We start from the raw sequence: 18,365 nt of genomic DNA, 5'->3' as shown, positions 1-18,365 counted from the left end.
TTTTAGAGCATGCACAGCTCACTGGAGCATCTATTGTTAAACAACACTGCACATCCCATGCAGATACAAATGCAACGAAGAGCAGAAACTGCAATGCAGAAAGAGAACTTATCAGCTTCAGACTACAGCTGTGGTTGTCCCTCATCTTCATAGTAGATTGTATAAATCACCATTATTTCCCCTAGCGTTTTCCTAACATTACATTTTCTACCCTTTTGAACTTCTGTAATTCAATAGCTAGTTCCCAATATCTCAAATACAGCCACATCAGCCTTCCGTTCTGACTTCTGCTTTTGTTCATCAGATTTCCACAATAGTTATCATGTTTGAAAATATCTTTTAAGCCACTTTCCATATGTAAAGCCATAGCAACCGGATCAGTTGCTGCTTTAACTAGTAGATTTTTCTCTATTTCTAGTCTCTGGCTTTTAGGGACTACAAAACTGCAGTAGATTTCCTGTCTTTCTTTAAGCCCATCTTCAAATTCTTTTAGTAAAGTGTTGGCTCTCTTCTGCCACTCCTCTTCCTTTGCCAGACAGCTTTGGTACAAGGTTCCTGCTGCTCCCGAGTGCAAAAGAACTTCTTTTTCTCTCTCTAACTTCTCTTGCTCCTGCTCTAGGATCCTTCTTTCTTCCACTAGTTTGCGACTCTGGGACACGAGGGCTTCACGGTAACTCAGGGTCCTATTGCGTTCCTTTTCAAGCTCCAGCTCCAAATGTGCAACTGCACGACGATTTTCTGTGATTATATCCCGGTATTTGGCTTCCAGGCCTTTCTGTAAAGACGACTGCTTTTTATAATATTCTCTTTTTTCTCTTTCTATTTCTTTCTGACATTCTCTGGTCCAGATCCAGCCTAAAACACATAAACGAGACTACAATGATCAGCACTGATGGGTATGGATAATTAATTTTGCCCCTAAAGAAACCTCTTTAGGTTTCAATGGTAAAAACATTCCTTCCTCCCCCCTCCCGCTCCATTTGGCAACACTGAGGAGTGGCCAGCAGGGTGATGGAAGTGATTGTTCCTCTCTGCTTTGTCCTTGTGAGGGCCCACTTGTAATACTGCTTCCAAATCTGGGGCTCCCAGCTCAGGAAAGATGTGAAGCTACTGGAGCAGGTCCAGAAGAGGCCACATAAATGATCAGAGGGCTGGAGCACCTCTACTATGAATACAGGCTGAGGGAGCTGGGCTTGTTCAGCTTGATGAAGGCTCAAGAGAAATGTGACAGTAGTCTTCCAATATGTAAATGGAGTTTACAAGCATAAGGGCAATCAAGTTTTTGCATGGGTAGATATTGATAGGACAGGAGGGAATGGGTTTAAAACTAAAAGAGGGGAGATTCAGATTAGATGTCAAGGGAGTATTTTTTACAGAGAGGGTGGTGAAGTAAGGAACAGGCTCCCCAGGTAGCTGTGGATGTCCCATCCCTGCAGGAGTTCAAGGCCAGGATGGATGGGACCCTGGGCAACCTGATCTAGTGCACAATTCAGTGGTTGTCAACTCTGCCTGCGTCAGAGGGGTTAGATCTAATTGATCTCTGAGTTCCCTCACTATTTATTTATTTATTATATGGTTCTATGATATTCACTTATGTTCACATATCCCACAAAATGTATTTCTGTAGGTCCACATTTCACAGCAGGTCTCTTTCAAGGATCATGTTTTGTTTGAACATATCCATTAGCCTTCTTTTTTTCCAAGTACATATACTTACTTGAGAAGGAAAAAGGAATTATTGGTAAACAGGATGGAAGTTTTTCATGCATAAACTGCACTGAGAAATTTTCAGGTCCAGTAAGCAGATATACATCATGACCTCTCTGGGGTTGTTATGCTGGGGCTCTCTAACATATTAGTTATGAGAGATCTTTCTGAAGTTTATTAAAAGTGATTGAACTCCATGCGTCAAAAACGGCCACTGCCCCAATGTTATAAGCGCTGTTACAGTGACATTCCCAAACACGGGCAGGTTCCGGGGACAGCGAACAGAGCAGAAGTCCCCAGCTGGGGCACTGCTTTGTTGCTGAGATTCGCTCCCGTTCAGAGCTTTCACTGCGGTCAGACGCCCAAACGCAACAACGCCCCAGTAGGGCGGATTTGTGCTACTTACGGAAGGCAGCCAAACCCAGCATGGGGACCAGCAAGGCATAATTCCACCTGCTGCCTTCATCCCTGGGCTCTCTGTGATGCGGCAGGATGTTCCAGTTGGGAGGATCATTTAAGTTATTCATGAAGACACCCTGGGTGAACAGGAGAGAAACACCACGTTAGCGCTACGCCCAGGGACACCGACAGCTCCCACGGCCACCGCCAGCGGTGATTCGCGGCCAGCTATTTCCGCCCCACACCCTGAGTCACACCAGACCGCTTCCAGAGGAACGAAACCCTCACGCACGCCGTCCCACACACGGGGAACGGCGCTGCCAGCCCCTCAGGCCTCACCGGCCACCTCTGTCCCCGCCTGGCCCTGCCACGGCCGGCTGCGGGAACAGCGCACGCCGCCAGCACCCCTGAGGCCTCCGCGCTGCCGGCGGGCACGATCAGGCAGACGACCGCAGAGCCGGAGCCTCACAGGGTCACCACGTACCGGCCCGGGGCCGCCGCCGGTGTCACTTACTGCCCGTCCCGCCCCTGCCGGGCCGGCCCATTAGTGTAGAGAAACGGGGGGTGTTGATGTGAGGGGACGGTCTGAAGGTAAGGCCGCCCAGGCACACCCTGGTCCGCCGGTTGGTCTGTCCCGCCAGGGCCTCCAGAGCAACGGCGCCGGTAGCGGCGGCCTTGCGCATGCGCGCTGCGGGCTCCTCCGGCGCTGCGCGAAATGGCGGCGGCGGTGGTGGGGGCGTCGCGCAGCCTGGCTAAGTGCTGGCTGCGGCCGGCGGCGCGGGCGGTAAGTGGCGACCTCACCCTGCCGGGCTCGACTGACTCCGATCTTCCTTCTCTTTCTTTCCTTTTCCCGCAGGCGGCCCGGCTGAGCGGGAAGCCTCCGGCCTCGGGGCTGGCGCGAAGATCCCCTCGGGCGGGGCCCGGGCACTGCGGGCACGGGGCGCTGCGTGTGCTGCCGCTGCCGGAGCAGCGCGCCCGGCCCCGTCCCGCCGCGCGCGGGGCGTCCCCTGTGCCGCGTCCCCACGGTGACCTTGGCGGGGGAACCGGCTCCGGGGCGCGGGACGAGGCCGAGAGCCGGGGCCGCGGGCTCTCCCCGGGCTGGGGGCTCTGTCTGCAGTTCTTTATTTTGGAGCGAGGCCCTGCGCCTTCGGGGGCTGCTCAGCGCGGCCCCGTTGCTGCTTCTGGCTGGGAGCCTGCGGGCGCGGCTGCGGTTGAAGGGTGTGCTGCGAAGGTCTGTTCCCTGCAGCAAGCTGGCTGATCTAAGTGCCTTCTGCCCTGGCCTCTGGGTAGAAACCGTGCTGCGCACTCCTATGAGCTCTTCGTGGAAAGCTGGACAGAATCCATGTTACTGGAGCTTGGCTGTGCAGGCAGTGTGTCTCAAACATCTGACAGCTTTACTTCAGCTCATCTGTAAGGATCATCAGTGAAGGCTGAGAATAGAACGGTTGGAAGGGACCTGTGAAGATCATGAAGATCCAACAGCTTGTTTTTTATCTTGAGAAATGGGAGCTTTCTGTTTGTTCTTGTTTCTGTGGGAACCTTGTGATGATAGAAGAGGCACAGGGAAGGAACGCTCACAGCACACCTATAGTTGACCCCATCTTGTAAGGTGGCAGTTGGCCTCTTCTCTCAGGTAGCAACAGTCAGATGAGGGATAATGGCCTCAAGTTGTACCAGGAGAGGTTCAGTTTGGGTATTTGAAGTTTCTTCTCAGAGTGGTGAGGCAGTGTCACAGGCTGCCCGGGGAGGTGGTGGAGTCACTGTCCTTGGAGATATTCAGGAAATGTGTGGATGTAGCACTGGGGGACATGCTTAGTGGGCATGGTGAGGATGGGTTGGCAGTCAGACTAGATGAGCTGAGTGGTCTTTTCTAACCTTAATGACATGTGCAGGAGAGAGACTTCTAATTGGAGAAAGAGGCTTAAAGAGTATATTTACATTCTGAATGCCAGTGAAATAGCTCTGATTGGACCTTTGATTTTTTTTTTTTTTTTTTTTTTCTTCCCCTAAGGCTCACAGTGTACCTGGTAGCATAAACAGCTCAGGGTTAATATGATCAATATGTTCTTTAAATTTGGTACTTTTTTTTTTTTTTTCTGGAGTTCTGTTCTTCACTTTGAGAAAAGCTTAATAGCAGCATCTGTGTAGATTTAACAAAATAGTGTGTGTGAATAGGAATAGCAGTTCTGAAAGCTTTTGTTTTAACAGAAGTTAAGATGTGAGAAGGAGTCCGCTAGACATGTGTGGTTTTTCTTTTTGCTTTTTTTAATGTTTCCAGATGGAAAATCATACTCCCAAAGTTAACAGCCCCAGGACTATGGAAGTGTGGTATAGCCACTTCAGAAAACAGATTTTTTTGAACAAGAAATTATTTTTAAGGCATGGCTGAAAGCCTTCAGAAATGACTCCCATTTTTGAGGGAGAAAATATGGGTCAATATCTTTTTATGCTTCAGGGCATAAAGACTGTTCACAGCTATTTTTTTTTCTTCCCTGTCACTTATGGTTTCTTTAAGCAACTGTAAGTATGTGCAAATCTACTTCTTGTGTGCTATCTTTATATGCAGCAAAGATCTTCTTTTGAATTGCTTTGTACAACAAACAGAACCGTAGAATTATTAAAGTTCGAAAAGACCTCTAAGATTATCTTGTCCAACCATCCACCTACCACCAATATTGCCCACTAAATAACATTCCTTAAGACCACATCTGTGTGTTTCTTGAACACCTCTGAGGATGGTAACTCAACCAGCTCCCAGGGCAGCTGATTCCAGTGCCTCTTTTTTTTTGTTTTTGTTTTTGGAGTATTCTTTACCTAAAAGAAATCAATTATTGTAGTAATTGGAGCTGTGCTGTTGTCAGAACAACATTTTGGAGATGAGCAATAGTAATAGGGCGTGCTATAAAATGCATGGCTGCCACGTTTAAAGCATGCAGCCCATCATGGCAATTACTTCTGCTTGTCTTACTTTGGTTGATCTTAGGCCTTTGAAGTACTTTCTGTATGGTGAGGGCATCCAGTTTTAACTTGGTGTGACATTGGTGGGTGAACTGTTCTGCAGATAAATAACTTCTGCTACTTCAGTTTCATTTGGTTGCCAGTCAATCACATAATCTGTTTCTGTATCTGCAATGTTAATGAAGATGACTTAATGTGGAAAGTCAGACGGGTATGGAATTGTCCCAGAGTGTGGTAACAGAGCAAGGTAGAAGCGGAAGAGTCATTTCTTTAGGAAGTGCAAATAGAATTAATTAGTAATAGCTGTTAATACTAATCTTGTTTAATTAGGTAAGAACCTAATTCCCTTGGCTATAAAAAAAAAAAAAAACAAAAACAGAAGTGTGTCAGCAAGTTTGATGACGCATCAGATTCAGCGTTGCGCAAGATCATTTGAAGGAACAGAAAAAGAGATGATAAAGCTGGGTCAACTAAAGGCTAATGTACTTTACTTAGAAAGTGGTCACTGGGAAGTGATGGAGAAGCAGGACCTGCTTCTTAGGGTTTGCAACTGCCAGGTGATTAGGCCATGGCTGTAACAATTGCTGGGAAAAGTCAGTTAAAAATGCTCCAGGGTGATGCCTCAAATAGAGAAGTGCTGATATTGTGTTACCAATCACTGTTATTACTGTGTTGCTGTTCTAATCAAACATATGTGCTCAGTTAGATACATTTTTTTTAACAATGTATGGTAGGAATAGTAGATGCTAATAAATTGGTGATCTATACTGTGAGCACTAAAAACTCTGATTCCTTTAACTTATTAAAGCAAAAGTGGATACTGGGTGGATTGAGGTATTAGGTTTGGTTGTTGTCTTTGTTTTGCTGGTTTTGAATGTGGTAGGAAAGAGGGAATAACATTACAGGAAGGGGTAAGTGCCTCTGTGCTTCATTCAGATATGAACAAATTCTTCTAAATCAGTCACTGATTGTAGAGAATGCAAACAAAAAGAACTGACTTGGCTTTTGAAGCAATGATAATCAGGAACAGCCTTCCCCACCACTGTTCATTTAAACTCATTACTTTTAAGCACCTGAAATAATTCAAATTCTCAGTGTTGTTTGTTGAGAAGTATTTTACAGTAATTTGTGTGATTGTCATAAAGCTGTCTTCATCTTTGCTTACATAAGAGAAAATTGGAATAATATACCATGTTGACTTTTATCACTGCAGCCACAGGTAGGTCTGAGAGACTGGTTAGTGATCTGATAGTTACATCCTTTTATTTGCAGGTTGGTCTTTCATCTGTTCAAAACTTTGAATGCTTTCATGAGTGTAAGAGAGCCCAAACTTCATTGCATTTATTCTGAAATACATTGATACAGTGCACAGCCCGATCTTGTGGGTGGCAAGGGCCGTGGACTTGGACCTGTGTGGGCTTTAAGGTCCCTTCCAACCCAAACTGTTCAATGATGGTTCTATGATTCTTAAATCAGTGATGAATAAATGGTTACTGTAACACTGAATAGTTGGGTATGCTGAAATTCTTCCTCATGAAAAGATTTGTTTCATAATAGTTGTCTTGATATTTTTTTTTTCTGCAGTGGCCAGCAGCATGCCAGACTCTTGCACGCAACTTTCACTTCACGGTCGATGGAAAGAGAAGTGCTTCTGCCAAAGTTTCTGATTCGGTAGGTTCATGCTTCTCTCTTGTCTCAAGTAACAGAGTAGTTAACACCTAATGTATCAGAGACACAGAAGAAAACAGCTTGCTGTGTTGCGTCCAGTGCTTGTGTTGGTGGCGTGCTCAAGTACATAGTGAGATTGAGTTGCTGAAATACATTGCATATGTATGAATAACTTCAAATTAGCTTGAAATACTTTTGATAATAAACACATTATTATTTTTTTTCCAGATTTCTACGCAATATCCAGTTGTGGACCATGAGTTTGATGCAGTTGTTGTGGGTGCAGGAGGAGCAGGCCTGCGGGCTGCATTTGGTTTATCTGAGGCTGGGTTTAATACAGCGTGTGTTACAAAGCTGTTTCCCACCAGGTCTCATACTGTTGCTGCGCAGGTGAGAAATGAGGTGGAACATATGCTTAGAGATACCTACTGTAAGAAAGGTGATAGGGATGTGCACAGGAGCATTGCATATCACTGTGGCCTCTCTCTCCAAAATAATTTCAATTAAATTTATACATGTAGCTTCTATTTAGTTCTTTTTTTTGTTGCCTTCCATGTAGCTTTGCAGTTTGTTTTGTTCCTCTAAACAGAGCAAAATAAATGTGGCTCTGGGCTGCCTGGTCTAGTGGTAGGCAACCCTGCCCATGGGAGGGGGGTTGAAACTGAATGATCTTTGAAGTTCTTTTCAACCCAGGCCTTTCTACGATAAAGAGCCATTGCAAAAATGATAACTTGCATGCATTTTTTTCACAGCCTCTTTAAATCTGTACTTGTATGTAGAGGCGTAAATGACATGAAATTCTAACGGAAACCAGGGAAATCTAATAAAGCTGTACTTCACAGATTTAATTCCAGGAAAATGTGTTTTTACTTTCAGGGAGGGATCAATGCGGCTTTGGGAAACATGGAAGATGACAACTGGAGGTGGCATTTCTATGATACAGTGAAAGGATCTGACTGGCTGGGTGACCAGGATGCCATACACTATATGACTGAGCAAGCCCCAGCTGCAGTGATAGAGGTGAGCTTTGCTGGCATTGATGGTAACTATTTACAACAGACTAGTGCTTTTCACTAGAAACACATTGAAGTAACTTGCTGCTTATTATGCACAACTGATTCTTGTATTTGATTTAACAGCTGGAAAACTATGGGATGCCATTCAGTAGAACAGAGGAAGGAAAAATCTACCAGCGTGCATTTGGAGGACAGAGTCTGCAGTTTGGAAAAGGAGGACAGGCTCACAGATGCTGTTGTGTTGCAGACAGGACAGGACACTCACTCTTACATACTCTGTATGGCAGGGTAAGGAGCTATGAAGTAAAACTTGAGTTGTTTGTTTTTTTGTAAGTTTTGGTGGTATTTTAATTCCTTTTTTTGAATGGTATTTTCTGGTGTTGGATGTACACAAAGAAACTTGCATGCCTATCAGTGAGGAATATGGGAAAACTTCCTTTTTTGTGCCTTCATGGTGCCATGGCAAGGCTCCATAGAAGGGTATAGGCTACGTGATGCTTGCTTTTTTTTGTCAGGAGGACACAGAAATTAGAATATATTGAAAGATTGTATTTGTTATGGATGTCTGTTGAGGAGACAGTGGATGTTAAGTAGCTGTTAGTTTTGTGGTTTGAAGTAGTTCTTTGTTTTTTACTGCTTCTCTATCTGTTCACTAGATCCAGATAGAGTTTATCTGAGCCTTCCTCAAAATCTCTTTTTTCCTCCAAAAAAGCTGATGCAGTGGCATGGGGGAACTCTGATAAAGGATACCAGGCAGCATTTTTTTCCCTTATTAGACGGAGCAGGGAGAAATTAAGCATAAATGCATAAAGGGCAACATGGTCTTCCAGAGTTTTCTCTATGGAAATAAATGAGTGGACTTGTAGTTGATTCTACAAACTGCAACTGTGAAATAATGTCATTCTTAACTGGTATTAAAGTACTTGAAACCTGAAGTTCATACCTAGTAACTAATTATTATTTACTTAGTGGTTAGCTAATTCCTGTCCTTCAGGTTACACATGCTGCTGCAGTAAAAACGCTCAGCAGTTCTGATCCTTGAGGGCATGAAAAAATGTCTTTTAGCTTGGTGATGCCTGCTGGCTGTTAATGGCTTCTGGAGGTGTATTCTGCTCTTCTGAGAGATCTCATAATACGTGCTTGTACAAGCAACAAGCACTGCAGCTGACTGAAGTGCTGCCAAACACAGTGAAAATTCATCCTGCTGACTAGCTATGAATTCTCAGAATTGAGTGGTTTGGTAACTATATGCATTTGAGCTACGTTAGACTTGTTAGTAGATGTTTATGGAGATTTCTAGAGGAAACTGGCTTCTCTGATGGTCGGTGGAAGGTTTTTTCCATTGTGATACAGTCTGTTTGCAGTTTTATAGTTTTGAGAAGAGGCTACTTAGGTGTGTGGGGTTGTTGTTGTTAAAATTCCTTTTTTTTTTTATTCTTTTTCTCCAGTCTCTAAGATATGATACCAGCTACTTTGTTGAATATTTTGCCTTGGACCTGCTGATGGAAAATGGAGAATGTCGTGGTGTTATTGCTCTTTGCATAGAAGATGGCACTATACATCGTTTTAGAGCAAAGAACACTGTCATTGCCACTGGGTAATGTAACATTTGTGGTAATCTTGAGAGTGCTGCTATTTAGAAGGCTGCGTGTCTTGTACGTGTGTCTGACTCCACAGTATGGACATGACATACTGACTTGAAGGGGAAAAAAAAAAAAGCAGTTATGTTTTTCCCCTTCAATCAAAATCAGCATTACTGTGAACTTCATCACTTCCTCGGGGAAAAAAGCATTATTACGTTTGTAATGAGGTATAAATTTAATAAGAAGCCTAACTGTAAATTCTAGAATAATGACATAAAATTGAAACGTGTAAGAGCATTATGTATGGTCCAAATGATCTTAAATTTCTAGAAAATGTGCTTTAGAAAGGAGAGACACTGTGATGTTGCCAAAGTATGTGTATGTATGTATATAAGATTCTGAGTTTCTAGTAGTAAACAGTTTTTTCAAGGTTCTTGAGAATCTGTTGTATTAAGATGACAAAACTGTTAGTCTGATCACTGTGGGATGAAACTGTCAGAAGATAAGTGTAACTTTACATCACTGGTTGCAGGAATTTGTGTATGTGTACTGGAGCACTATTTGGATCAGAGTTGTGCTGCTCATTGTTTCTTATCTGTTTCAGTATGATAGATAGGTTTATAAACATCTTGCATAGAAAAATGAGCTTGCTGGTTGAAATTTGGCTTAATTAAAATAACAGTGGCTTTAATACTGAGGTAATTTGAGCTACTTACAATAAGTAGTTTAATATTTCTTGTGAGATTTTATCCTGAAACTAGGGAGTATTGGCAGTGCTCAGAAACGTTGGAAGCGAATATCTTTGCTGTATGCATGAGAATTTACTGTTAGTGAATTTCAGGGAAGCAACTTTTCAGATCTAAGCATGTCAAGTCAGGGCCATACGTATACATATGTAAGTCATTTTGCTAAAACTGCTAGTAATAGTTTAAATGGAGACTAATCTTTCTCAAGTAACTGTCACTAGCCATTTTTCAGATGAGGCTGACTGTAACAGGACTACATCAGTTTTCTTTTGTTCTAGTTGAACTTAGGAAAAGCTAAGTATTTTGCTACTACACTTAGGTGATTATCCCTTAGGTGTTTTGTTTATTGCTCTTTTCTAGTTCTATCACTTTGCAGACAGTATAGTTAAAGAATAGTTATAGACAGTATAGTTAAAGAATAGAATAAAGATTGGATATTTTTGGGGGGTAATTCTGTTAACTGTTTGTGTTCTGCAGGGGGTATGGCCGTACTTACTTCAGCTGTACATCTGCTCACACTAGTACAGGTGATGGCACTGCTATGGTTACACGAGCTGGCCTTCCTTGCCAGGATTTGGAGTTTGTACAGTTTCACCCTACAGGTACGGAATATAATTGCAGACTATAAAGTAATACAGGTAACTTTTTTAGTATTATGATTTTTTCTTTTTTTGTGGTTTTAAAGTGTGCTTAAGTTAGTTTGCACTTTGTTAATTGCTCGTAGGGGAATGTTCAGACTTGTCTGCAGCTGTTGTAGAATGTAAATCTGAGAGTAAAACTATTCCCATATGAGAGGGCACAGCTGATGTAATACCAGTGTTAAATATTAAGGTGCTGCTTTTTCAAGTTGAAACCCCTTTACTTCTGAAATGTGTGCTGTTTCTTGTGCTCAAAATAAGAAGTTTAATAATAAATAAAGGAACAGTGGGGTAGATTCACATGCCTAAGGAGTTTCACATAAGAATATGCTGTGAAAATGGGGTAGTTGAAGTAAAGATGTATATTTCTGACCGGGGTTTCGTAGCAGTACCTAAACAGGAGGCAGCAGTGGTCACAGACTAAGAAATAAAGATCTGTTATTTTTTGCTTGTTGCTAAATAAATGCTGAGTTTTAACTTTTGGCAAGTGGTGATTTTTTTTTTTTTTTGTATTGTTTACTTCTACAATGTTATTAGTTAATCCTGTCAAGGATTATGTCAGTGTTCATTTGATGTAACTGAGGCTTTTGTAGTCAGAGAAGCTTTATTATTTGTAATTCTGTAGCTTTTAATATAATTATCAGGTGCATGGAATGTCAGCATTTTTATTTTTCTATGATGACCAGTGCTGAAGACTCTGATAAGGAAGGTCTTACTGAGTAAGCTTTTACATTTGACACAGTTTGAAGCCTTCCTGTGCTGTCTTAGCACAGGAGAAGAGGCAAGATGAGTAAGCAGAACTTGAGATGATCAATTTTGGGAATCTTGAACAAAGTAATTGATGAAGGTCTACAAAATCTCTGAGAATTCTCCTTACATATTGACAGGTGCAGATCTCTTCTGGTTGCAATACTTTAGATACCACAAGTCTTCCAAATGAACTTGCTCACTGTCCAGTAAGAATGCTTGATAGGAATAACTTTACTTGTTTCTTATTGGCCAAAGGTGACAGTTTTAGCAGGTAATACTAAGGTAGAAAAAAGTCTAGCCATGTGACTTGTTTGCATTACCTGGCTCCTGCAATCTTGCTTGTCTTGGTTAGGAAATTCTCAAATCTTTTATTCCATGGCTATTTTCTTTCTTTGCAGGTATCTATGGGGCTGGCTGCCTCATAACAGAAGGATGTCGTGGAGAGGGAGGTATTCTAATTAACAGTCAAGGTGAAAGGTTTATGGAGAGATACGCACCTGTAGCTAAAGATCTGGCTTCCAGGGATGTTGTGTCTCGCTCTATGACCATAGAGATACGGGAAGGAAGGTTAGTTAAATATTCTAATAAAGCTTCAGAATGAATGCTTCATCATACTAGGTTATATGCAGTGCAGTAGGTTTCTTTGTTAAATACCTGAATACTGCATTTGGCACAAAAAATTCTGCTTATTCTTTCCTAATGTACCTTAGGAAGGGGAGCGTAAGATGTTACGGATTTTATGATCTAATTCTTTGTGTCTGGGGACAGTTGTTCAATTATCACATCTGTCTGCAGAGATGCAGTTGTTTAAAGTCTTAAGTGCTGTGAATTGTTGTGGAAAAAAAAAAAACTGGATATTGAAAAATACACTTCTGCCAAGGCCGATGGCTTTAAAATATGCTAGATATTTTTTTTTTTGTTAGAGATTAATTTAAATTTTTTTTTTTTTTTTTTTTTTTGCAAAGGCTATATATCAGAAATGAAACAAGTTAGCTTAGAAAAATTACTAGCTTTTGCAGAATTTCTGTTATGTTCCAATGCTGAAATTTTTATTTTATAGGGGTTGTGGTCCTGAAAAAGATCATGTGTATTTGCAGTTGCACCATTTACCACCCCAGCAGCTGGCAACTCGTCTCCCAGGGATTTCAGAAACAGCTATGATATTTGCAGGAGTTGATGTCACCAAAGAACCTATTCCTGTTCTGCCTACTGTGCATTATAATATGGGAGGTATTCCTACTAATTACAAGGGACAGGTAAGTAATACAGATCATTTTTAGTGGCTGAATTTTCATCTGGTTTTAGGAAATTATTATCCAAATGTAAATGTAAGAGTGCTGAATAACATTAAATTAATGTTAGAGCATTTAAAACACACAGTGAAGCTTGATTTTGTAAATCACGTTCCAGTTCATCTGGAGATGAAGATCTGGGAAACTTGTAAAATAAAGTTAACAGTCACTGTTGTATCTGTCAGGAATTCTGACTTTCAACTTGAGGATAAGATGCAGTTGAGGGATCAAACTAGGACTCTGTTACAATTAAGTTAATGCATATTAATTCCCTTTACCTCCTGTAATCACAGATTCCTTTTACTCAGACTATTTAGATATCAACTTGATAGTGCCAGCTGTTGCATTTATTTTTTTCTAGTACACTGCATCCTGCTTTCTAAATACAGCTTTTCCCTTGGTAATGTGTACAGGTCAGATTTGTATCTTCCCCTTTTCTAACATTCTGCATAATTGTGAAGTAGTATATGCTTATGTTAAGTACTGTTGAATAAAGTATAGATTTTAGTGCTATCTGTATTTATGTAGTGTTATTAAACTAAGGTGTTAATAGATCTAGCTTTGGGGAAAACTTCAGATGGTGTTTCGTCCTTATTTGCACATGGCATTTGAAAAATGAGGATGCTTGCATTCTTCAGCTGTTTGAGAAATAAGTGTTAATTGGCTGTCTGCAATGGTAGGTAATCACCCATGTGAATGGAGAGGATAAGGTGGTACCTGGCTTATATGCTTGTGGGGAAGCAGCGTCTGCATCTGTCCACGGTGCTAATCGACTTGGAGCAAACTCCCTTTTGGATCTGGTGGTCTTTGGTCGTGCTTGTGCCCTTACTATTGCAGAGACCTGCAAGCCTGGTAAGTGTTAGTGTTTGTCTTACTATTATGGAGGTGTTTATGATTTGCTACTTGCTTTACGAGTTGCTACTTACTTCAAATTCAGAAGGCAAGACCAAGACTATTATTTGTTAGAAAATGGAAGAATCGGTATTTATACTACTTATATGCAGATTCTTAAGTGTGCTACTGCTTGTCATTAAGGCTTGCTTTGTGAGCTTATCCACTTTAAACTGGTACTCTCAGTGCTACTGGCAAAAACAGTTGAAATTTTGCACTTCAGTATAGTATGATGTTGAACATGAAGATTTCTCTACATTCTGCACTGCATATTCTGCGTAAGTGTCCTTTGCTTTCCCACTTCTTTCATTTAGTGGGATTTGCTGCCACCTTGTTGATATATGAGGTGGACTGCACATGCAAGTGATAGGAAAAAAAATAGTAAAACTTGTATTATGCTCTTCCTCTGTATATGTGTTATCACTGTTGTATGTAACTTCTTAAATGATTTGGTTCAGCAGTAGCTACTAAACTTGAAGTTAAAAACAAAACAAAGCGAAACCAAAAAACAGTGAAACATTCTAAGAGGCAGTTACATTGCAAGAGTGGCTGAATTCCAGTAGTTTTTAGCTGTTTTCTCATAGTTTGACCATGCAGAGTGAGACTGATAAAAAATAAACAGCAGCAAACCTCCACCTTCCTCCCCTTGCCCCCAGCACGTATGGAGTGGTCTGTGATGTAATGCCCTTGGATCTAGCAGTGCTTATTGGTTCTGGGTTGTACAGATGTTTTATTTGGATTAGTCCTGTGGCTCCTCTGAGTTTGAAATTGTGGGAAACTAGTCTGAATGCAGAACTGCACAGATGAAGTGTGTTAGTCAGATATTGCTTGTTTGTTTAGTTTAATGATGTTTGTCAACCAGCAACAGATGTTTTCTAGTGTTGGAGAGGAGATGCAGAAATCTCATGTAGCTGCCAAGTTCATTGGTTAAGTCCTGGTTGTAAACAGGGACCAAGAGAAGATGGGAGGTCTGGGGATGAGGAGACAAGGTAAGTATAGGAGGGAAATAATGAGCTACATCCAGTGAAAGTTATTGCACAGTTCAGGAGAATTTGCACCAAGTGCAGTTTTTAAGGAGTTAGCAGCAGAACTTAGCCTGACCTGGAATTTCCATACCAACTATCACAGGAAAATAAAAATAAAATATTCCACTAGGAACTGTTTTTTAAAGTGCTATGAAAACTATAGATTTGGGAAAATTGCAGTCAACTTATGTCTCAGACAAAGAAAACAGATCTGAGTTAGAGTCATTACGACTTTATGAATCTGCCAGAAACATTCACCTACTAAACTCACTGAAATTTTCTTAACAGGAGAACCAGTCCCCTCCATTAAACCAAATGCTGGTGAAGAATCAGTTGCTAATCTCGACAAATTAAGGTTTGCTGATGGAACCATAAGAACTTCAGAAGTGAGACTTAACATGCAGAAGGTAAGCTTGGTCAACTGTAAGGCAGAAAAAAATTGCTAAGTGACCACTTTTTTTTTTATTTGCCTTGCAGAAATAAAAAAGAGTTATGAGAAGATGTAGGTGTACAATAAAGCTGTATCTCTGTTTCCTTAGCTGTTTCTTTCCTTTGTGAATATTCTGTTATCCCACTGTATAATAGAGAGGATTTTCTTCTGTTTGGGGTAAACAGAGAAATGTTTTCTTCAGGCTGCAAACGTGCCTGAAGTCAGAAAAGCTCTGTATCAAGCTCTGCTAGAATTAAATTATGTGGAATATTATTTACGTATATGAAATTGATTATTTTTTTTTTATTGTCTTGCAGACAATGCAAAGCCATGCTGCTGTATTTCGTACTGGCCCTGTACTACAAGAAGGCTGTGAAATACTTAGCCAAATTTATCGTGATCTGGCTCATCTAAAGACATTTGACAGAGGTAATTTGGTAGCAAAGAGTTACTGAGAAAGGTGGCTTTGTTTGCTTTCCTTCCACAGACCTTCTGTTTTCTTTTGTTTAAAATTGACTCTATTATTTTGACTCTTTAGACTGCTAATTGCTAAGCATGGAAATCAGCAAAGTAATTGATCTTACTAGGCACTCTCTAATTGCGTACTACTTCAAGGAATGTGATGTGAATTTGTTCAAATACTAAGGGGAACTCCATAAATGCGTTTTGAAAAGGCCAGTGAGTTGCAGAAAGGTGGCGAGACACTTTATTTTTAGGTTGAATGCTCAATTTTATTTCTTCATCTGAGCAAATAGCTCTCACACAGATACTGTCATGTCTTTTAGTATTTCTTAAGATTTGATGAATTAAGTGCAATTGGTGGTGTAGGTTTTTTCTCCTCAAGCTGCGTATGTCTTTCCAGCTGCTATGTCCTTTTTTAGACATGTATTCAAACACTGAAATTAGAACAGTCTGTCCTGGACAACTCTCACCAAGCATCAAGAAAAGAAGTGTTGTGATATAACATAAGAAATAAAATGAAGTATATTCATGTAAAGAACGTGGGATCTGCATTGGAGATACTTAAGGGGAACCATGTATATCTAGCAAGTTGGCTTCTTTTTTTAGTCTGAGGGGGAGCCCCTGGGTTGTCTGGGTCTTTTAGACAACGACTTAAAAAAAAGAAAAACTTAAATAACCCTCTGGCCTCGTCCTGTCAACTGAAATGAGGTGTGGGAACTGAATTGTAAGTTGTACATAAAGCAGGTGAGAATCGGTATTATAACTTGGTCTCAGAAGTGCACGTGCACTTGTAGTGCACCTGGACGTTTTTTGTAATAGTTCTAGATTTTTTTCTAAGGCTGTAGGCATCAATGTAGAGCCTTCCTGGAAATACTGAGTAATTCAGTATTGGAGTACTGCGATTGCATTCTGTAGAGCATGGACTAGTTTGACTGTGTGTCTCAATACTAGATTAGAAGTAAATTAAGAAAAAAATGTTTTGTAGAGCACCTTCCACAGTGTTTCAAATTTTACTAGGTATTGTGTGGAACACTGATTTGGTGGAGACCCTCGAACTGCAAAACCTGATGCTTTGTGCTCTACAGACCATTTATGGTGCTGAGGCTCGCAAAGAATCCCGAGGTGCTCATGCCAGAGAAGACTATAAGGTATGTATTTTATGTGGCCTGGATGTAAGATTGCATTTGCTATCCTTGATGTTCCAATGCGTGCATTGGAATGATTAGGGAGATCTGGAACAGGACTACAGTAATAATAAAGTCGTGAATGTGCGAACAGGGTTGAAGACAGAATAATTCTATGTAAGGAACGTGATTTTAATACCAAAGCTTAACAAGAACTTTGAGTTTTGGCACAGGCAGTATTAAAATAAAGCTTGCTGGCTGTTAGGAGGTGCATTACAGTTGCAACCAATAATGTGATTCTAAAGTGATTTGCAGATGCCGATTTCTTGTCTGTTTTAACATTTCCTCCTTAGCTACGGGTCGATGAGTTTGACTATTCTAAGCCACTCCAAGGCCAACAGAAGAGGCCATTTGAAGAGCATTGGAGGAAGCACACCCTTTCATATGTGGATGTCAAGTCGGGGAAGGTATGCTGAGTCTGGTTGAGAGTCTCCTTGTCAGTAGGAAGCAGTTCTGTTGGTCAGCTGTTGATAGCATTCTTTTTTAGATATATAGTTTTCCTATACCATTTCTGATCAAGCTTTTGGTTTTAATAGATTCGGTTGGTAAATGGGTAGAACTTAAATGTTTATTGAGGGTTACCATATGTTTGTGTTCCATGGAATTAAATGAATAATGGGGAAATGGTTTAACATAAGTCATTGTTGCACATGTTATTTGGTCATTCCTGTTAACTAGCCTGTCTTTGTTACATATGAGATTCCTTTACCTTGATTTTTATTTCCCCCCCCCCCATTCTTTTTTATTTTAGGTTACCTTGAAATACAGACCTGTAATAGACAGAACTTTGAACGAAGAAGACTGTTCAACTGTTCCACCTGCTATTCGCTCATACTAGTAACTTAGATTCAACTTGCAGTCCTCTCCCAGAGAGGGCTGATGTACATATGCATAGCAGAAGCAAATCAAAATACTGCTCTTAATTATCAGTGAATGGAAAAATGTTGCTTCAAGGTTTTGCTAACTTATGTTCTGTTCTTTGGCTTACTCCGTAACTATGAAAGTGGAATGCAGAACAGCTTGTGTTGTTTCACTCATCTTCCACAACTCAAAGGGAAAACACAAAATGTGTCTAAATAAAGTCCTCAGAAGTTTTGTCCCAGTATTTGTATTTATTTTGAATATGCTGGTATGTATGTAATTATACATGCAAAATAAAGGCAGTTATTTGTGAATTTTAAAAACGAGAAATGTATTTTGAGTTTAGGCAACTGTCTAAAATTGCTGACTTCAGCTAATGGGAAAATAATATGGTGCTGAAGTAATTAATGTTAGAAATAAACCAAAAGTTATAAACTTGTAGAAATTGTCATATTTCTGTTTTGCAGAAGGAAGCAAGATACCCAGCTGGAAGTGTAAGTAGAAATTAATACTAGTACTCACTATTTTAAGTTGGCTTTCTCAGAAAGACTGGGCCAGGCCCTGGAAGGATGTGCAGAGATGGAACTGAGAAGAATATGGTTGAAGGGAATAGGTTGGTGGTTGAATTAGGTGATCGTGGAGGTCTTTTTCAACCTTTGTGATTCTATGATCTCTCGAACTTCTAAAGCTTGTGGCTCAGTCCTCTCTTTTCTCTCAGAGGAACCACTGCCTCCACCAAAGCGTGGAGCACTGCT

General features: G+C 40.9%; 2 protein-coding genes across 6 annotated transcripts; one reads left to right on the top strand and one right to left on the bottom strand.

Moving 5' to 3' along the window:
- CCDC127 (coiled-coil domain containing 127) lies at positions 1–2,743 on the bottom strand. 5 transcript variants are annotated; one of them, XM_042870369.1, is made up of 3 exons: positions 2,621–2,743; positions 2,114–2,243; positions 1–855 (listed from the first exon to the last, which is right to left on the bottom strand). In XM_042870369.1, the coding sequence occupies exons 2-3, from the start codon at positions 2,232–2,234 to the stop codon at positions 182–184; spliced, it is 795 nt and encodes a 264-aa protein (XP_042726303.1). In that variant the 5' UTR covers positions 2,235–2,243; positions 2,621–2,743; the 3' UTR covers positions 1–181. The 5 variants fall into 5 exon arrangements, with proteins under 5 accessions (XP_042726303.1, XP_042726301.1, XP_042726302.1 ...); XM_042870367.1 differs by having other exon boundaries at positions 2,591–2,742; XM_042870368.1 differs by lacking the exon at positions 2,621–2,743 and adding an exon at positions 2,446–2,532.
- A 45-nt stretch (positions 2,744–2,788) lies between these two features.
- SDHA (succinate dehydrogenase complex flavoprotein subunit A) lies at positions 2,789–17,851 on the top strand. Its single transcript, XM_042870365.1, has 15 exons — positions 2,789–2,890; positions 6,649–6,735; positions 6,961–7,122; positions 7,609–7,752; positions 7,872–8,036; positions 9,197–9,345; positions 10,555–10,679; positions 11,864–12,032; positions 12,526–12,721; positions 13,438–13,609; positions 14,962–15,080; positions 15,421–15,532; positions 16,583–16,713; positions 17,043–17,156; positions 17,501–17,851. The coding sequence occupies exons 1-15, from the start codon at positions 2,822–2,824 to the stop codon at positions 17,585–17,587; spliced, it is 2,001 nt and encodes a 666-aa protein (XP_042726299.1). The 5' UTR covers positions 2,789–2,821; the 3' UTR covers positions 17,588–17,851.
- The last annotated feature ends 514 nt before the right edge of the window (positions 17,852–18,365 follow it).

The sequence above is a fragment of the Lagopus leucura genome, unplaced genomic scaffold (assembly GCF_019238085.1).
Source record: "Lagopus leucura isolate 7727_CA_CO unplaced genomic scaffold, USGS_WTPT01 Super-Scaffold_100002, whole genome shotgun sequence".
NCBI lineage: Eukaryota > Metazoa > Chordata > Aves > Galliformes > Phasianidae > Lagopus > Lagopus leucura.
Note: the sequence above shows the minus strand (reverse complement) of the source record. Positions and strands in the feature narration are given on the sequence as shown.

Coding starts and splice junctions, on each gene's coding strand:
- SDHA (XM_042870365.1), top strand. CDS start 2,822: ATGGCGGCGGCGGTGGTGGGGGCGTCGCGCAGCCTGGCTAAGTGCTGG. Junction 2,891..6,648: donor TGCGGCCGGCGGCGCGGGCG/GTAAGTGGCGAC, acceptor TTTTTTCTGCAG/TGGCCAGCAGCATGCCAGAC. Junction 15,081..15,420: donor TGAGACTTAACATGCAGAAG/GTAAGCTTGGTC, acceptor ATTGTCTTGCAG/ACAATGCAAAGCCATGCTGC.
- CCDC127 (XM_042870369.1), bottom strand. CDS start 2,234: ATGAATAACTTAAATGATCCTCCCAACTGGAACATCCTGCCGCATCAC. Junction 856..2,113: donor GCTGGGTTTGGCTGCCTTCC/GTAAGTAGCACA, acceptor TATGTGTTTTAG/GCTGGATCTGGACCAGAGAA.